The following is a 4,319-nucleotide window of genomic DNA, read 5'->3' as shown; positions in this document are numbered from 1 at the left end:
CATTGCACTTATATCAATTTGTATCTATAAAAAATTAAGCAGCTATTTAGTATTTTAGGTACAACTATTTTTATTTCATATTTATAAAACTTAAGATTGTTAAAGAAACAGCTTTAAATTATGTTATGACAGTGAAAAGTTCTTCCTTTTATTATCTTTCTTGTTGGATTTTAAGCTGCCAACCAAAAAACTAACCTTCATCTATACAACTCAAAAGACTAAAGTGCTTCCAAGTTCCAATGTTACTAATATGCAATAATGCAATGTGCTTCAGAGTCAGTCTAAACTAACCAAAATTATATTATATACGACATAGTAACCAACTCTCTGTATATACATTATATGGTAAGTGAATAAGAAGTTTCTCTTAATTATCTTCTTCTATTTCATTTATTCAAATTGTATATACACACTGTTTTTCTAGATCACCCTATTTAACAAATTTCAAAGGCCACCTCAGATTCCTGCATTGATATGTGAATTTAGTTTACATCAAACTAATTATATGTGCATCATTTATCTTCTCCCAAGAGCTAGAGAAACCATAGAAAGGGATTGAACTGGTGAGTTATTAAGAATTGATTGGGTGTATCTATCACTAAGTATGAACATTTATGAGAAACTGATATATGTTGGGATGTAAAATAGAATATGTGGAATTTCAATTAAGTTTACTATTAGACAAAAAGGGTCAAGATCAAGTCCTTTCCATGCCCATGATAATTATATAGATAATAATAGAAAGCACATGACGTGGGCCAAGGTAATTTAGACAAATAAAAGCTACTAGTTCAGTAGTACTAGATAGATGACTGTAAAGGTGGACTTTTTAGGAGGACCACAGTAGACATTCTAGATCTGCAATCAGCACTTGCTATTGGAAATTATTAGCTTTTCTTGTAAAAATTCAAATAAAATAATAAAATCAGAGTTCATCTAGAATAGATACAACAGGTATGGCTATAAAATAAATCTTGAGTTTATGTTCTTGTCCTAACATGGAGAATCAATACACAAAAATAGTAATGAGAAGAAGTCTAGGCCTTTCAAATAATCAAATAATATCAAGAAACCACATCACTCTGTTCAGAATTATACAATGCAAAGAGCAATACCAAGAAAAAAAATAACATCATTTTGTTTTGTTTTTTTGTTAACAGAACCAGCTCACTTCAGCCAATCCATGAAATGGAAACTAGAACACTTCATAATGGATACATAAGTTTACAAGTCATAAACCATAATTTAAGGTACAAAGAAAGGAAGGGATAGCATAATGCTACATTCCTAATGGGGAATGACCTTCCATACCCACATGATTTTACCCTTTTAAGAACACAAATATCTAACAAAGACTGAAGATAACATTGCAACAACTAAAAGTGATTTTTCTTCTTCTTCATTTTTTTTTTCTTTTGCCCCTTGAGGAAAAAATATATCAAGAACTAAACCGTGACACAAATAAATTAGATAAAGGAAAGGAACAAGAGTACCCCCTCTAAATGGATGGATGTCAATCTATGAACAAATGATCGGATGGTGTGTCATGGACAAGTCAGCAGGTCAGCAGAGAGTTTGCCTCATAATGTGGCGCTACTTTCACTTGCAGAGAGTGAGGGACCTTCAGACTTCACAATAGATGAACCTTTGTTACTGATGTCAAGTCCCTGTAACCGACCAACAGGATCATTCTGCAAAAATTCGGAGGTATTATTATGAGAATTTGATTGTTGAAGATGGTGAGCTGACATGGTAGCCTGGGCATGACTAAACGGCAACTGCATGTTTTGGTGGCTAGAATGTCTGGCTTGTTGTGGAACAGAAAAATAATTTGAGGAATTATAGGACATCTGGTGCATTCCCATGTTAAATGACTCAGAATGGTTAATCATCTCTCCTGTAGCAATCTTTAGCCTCTCAACTTCCTTCTTAAGTGCTTCATTCAAAGCTACATAACATTTTAGATGATATCAATAAGGTATGGCACTAAAAAAGAAACATTATTTACGTACCTGAGGACAAAGAAAAAGATACAGTACATTACATACTTACCGTCACGTAACTGAGCCTGTTGCTCCATAGCTTGTAAGCGAAGCTTAAGCTCTGTGTTTTCTGTACTCAGACCTGTAGTGTCCCTCTACATAAGATAACAAGAATTGATAAGCTCATGGCTCAATGATGTGATAAATAGTAAGATGTACTTAAGCATGCAGAGGGGATCCTCAAAGAATAACAGGACAGATAAAGTTCAAATTATGCAGCAAGAACAAACAAAAAGTTGAAAAAATTCTAACATCGACCTCATATAATCTATTTTTTTCATTAAGAAAATTGTATGAATACTTTAACTTTCCAACGTATAGGTTCCTCGTGTCCTGTGTGTGGAATCTTTAAACAAATTGTGAATAAATGCCATGCTAAAAGCTCACCAGTCACCAACACAAACCTGGAAGAGTGTGAGTTGGGCAGATAGAGTTGTAGCTTCTGTTTGAAGAGTCTGAACTTTGCGCTCGAGTTCTTGTATATACCGGGCTTTCCTCTCCTTTGAGCGAGCAGCAGACTGCCGATTAGCCAGTATCCTTTGACATATAATAAACATGTCAGGGGAAGAGAGCATACTAGGAAATGGAAAAAAGTAATACAATATATAGAACTTAAAATATAATGCAGGAATTTAGTTAGCGTCAAATTCTCAAAAGAATCATATTTTGCTCTCAGTTTTAGTATCCAAAACCTTTTACAAAAGAATACATTAATTAATTGCCTGCCCTTACCATATATAAGGTTATATAGCATGATAATTTCATTGACCTTCCTAGTCTCATCTTCTAACTAGTGTTATATTCGTTTTACTAAAAGCTAACAAATTTCCATGATGATGGCTACCTTTTCAAAACCCCAATAGCTACCTGCAGCCGTTCTGGTAATCAAATATCAATATAAAGCAAATACTGCATTCTTACATCCTCAAGCATAGGATGCTAAATATTATTATTTTCACATTTTCAACATTATCTGCCCTAATTCAACAGTTAATAACACATGATTACCTTTCTTGTTCTCAAATTCAAAGATAAAAGTCAGGCAATTCATAGTAATGACGTAAAATTACACAAGTTTAAAGCCAAATCTCAAAGGCACTTTGTGAATAAAGGAAACATAACTATGAGATCTATGATGAAGCAAACGTATATTGTTACAAGATCAAAAATAAAACAAATTCATTTGAATTAAAACATTCAATATTCCAAATCACCACATTCCACTCGAAAATACTAACAATAAACAAAGAAAGAATCACTCAATGTCTGTGTTTCTCGGCATCAAAACATACAAAAACAAAACTTTCCCAATTCCAATTGATAAAAATCAAAAGCATGTCGTATACCTTTTGGCACGCTTGGGATCTATCGTCCAAAGTTCAGCTAGCTTATCAGGCGGCATAGCCTTCTTGGCATCCATAATCTCCCCAAACACACTAGTCGACGTCGAAGACCCATCAACCGAGCTGCTATGCCGATGCCTTGGTCTCCCACTCCAATTCTTCTCTCCCTCACCACCATTATTACCTTCCGCTTTAACCTCGGCACCACCACCACTGCTCTGATCTGCACAGTTTCCTCCGGTAGCATTCCCGCCAAGCTTTTCAACGTCAATGTAGGTGGAAAAAAGGTCGTCCTCGGACCCGATCTCCTCAAAACTAGCCGTTGACGATCCACCGGCGTTGAACGGATCAGACGACGACAGATCCATCATATCCTCCGGCATCCGAAAAGTGACTTCCGAGTGAGCCCTCCTATGTCCTCCTCCACCGGAATTGTGATTGGGGTTAAGATTAGGTTGCATTGTGGTTGTGGAGGAGGGTGTGGCGGGGAATGCCGGTAACGGTGCTAAGCTATTTTTGAAGGTAAAAACGCCATTGTTGTTGTTATGGGTAGAAGGAGAAGTAGTAGCAGAAGAAGATTTGGGGAAAATGGGGTTTGGGGTTGAGGAGTCGGATTGTGGATCTTGCATCTCTTTCTTCCTTCTTCTTCCGTGGTCATCTGATATCGTTTCTTTCTCTCTCTCTCTTCTTTCTCTCTCTTACCCCATTTGTTCCGCTCGCTTCTTCTCTTCGTCACGAGGAATAATTAACCGCCTTTTTTTATTTTCCTTTTTCAAACAAATTAACCTTTTTAAGTTTTCTATTCATTTTGGGATAATTATTTGTTTATTTATATAAATTTAAAAATATATATAAAAAAAAAACATAATAAATTAATGGATTTTTTTTTATTTTTACACCTCAAAATAAATTTTTTTTATTTTTACGGAATTTT

At 35.2% G+C, this 4,319-nt stretch overlaps 1 protein-coding gene across 1 annotated transcript; it reads right to left on the bottom strand.

The window, feature by feature from the left end:
* Positions 1–1,026: 1,026 nt before the first annotated feature.
* On the bottom strand, positions 1,027–4,155 carry LOC115720900 (transcription factor RF2b). Its single transcript, XM_030650104.2, has 4 exons — positions 3,389–4,155; positions 2,447–2,579; positions 2,053–2,137; positions 1,027–1,948 (listed from the first exon to the last, which is right to left on the bottom strand). Exons 1-4 carry the CDS (start codon positions 4,012–4,014, stop codon positions 1,581–1,583), a joined length of 1,212 nt encoding a protein of 403 aa, XP_030505964.2. The 5' UTR covers positions 4,015–4,155; the 3' UTR covers positions 1,027–1,580.
* Between the last annotated feature and the right edge of the window lie 164 nt (positions 4,156–4,319).

The sequence above is a fragment of the Cannabis sativa genome, chromosome 2, assembly GCF_029168945.1.
Source record: "Cannabis sativa cultivar Pink pepper isolate KNU-18-1 chromosome 2, ASM2916894v1, whole genome shotgun sequence".
In the NCBI taxonomy this organism is placed as follows: Eukaryota; Viridiplantae; Streptophyta; class Magnoliopsida; order Rosales; family Cannabaceae; genus Cannabis; species Cannabis sativa.
This window is presented reverse-complemented; position numbering and strand designations above follow the sequence as displayed.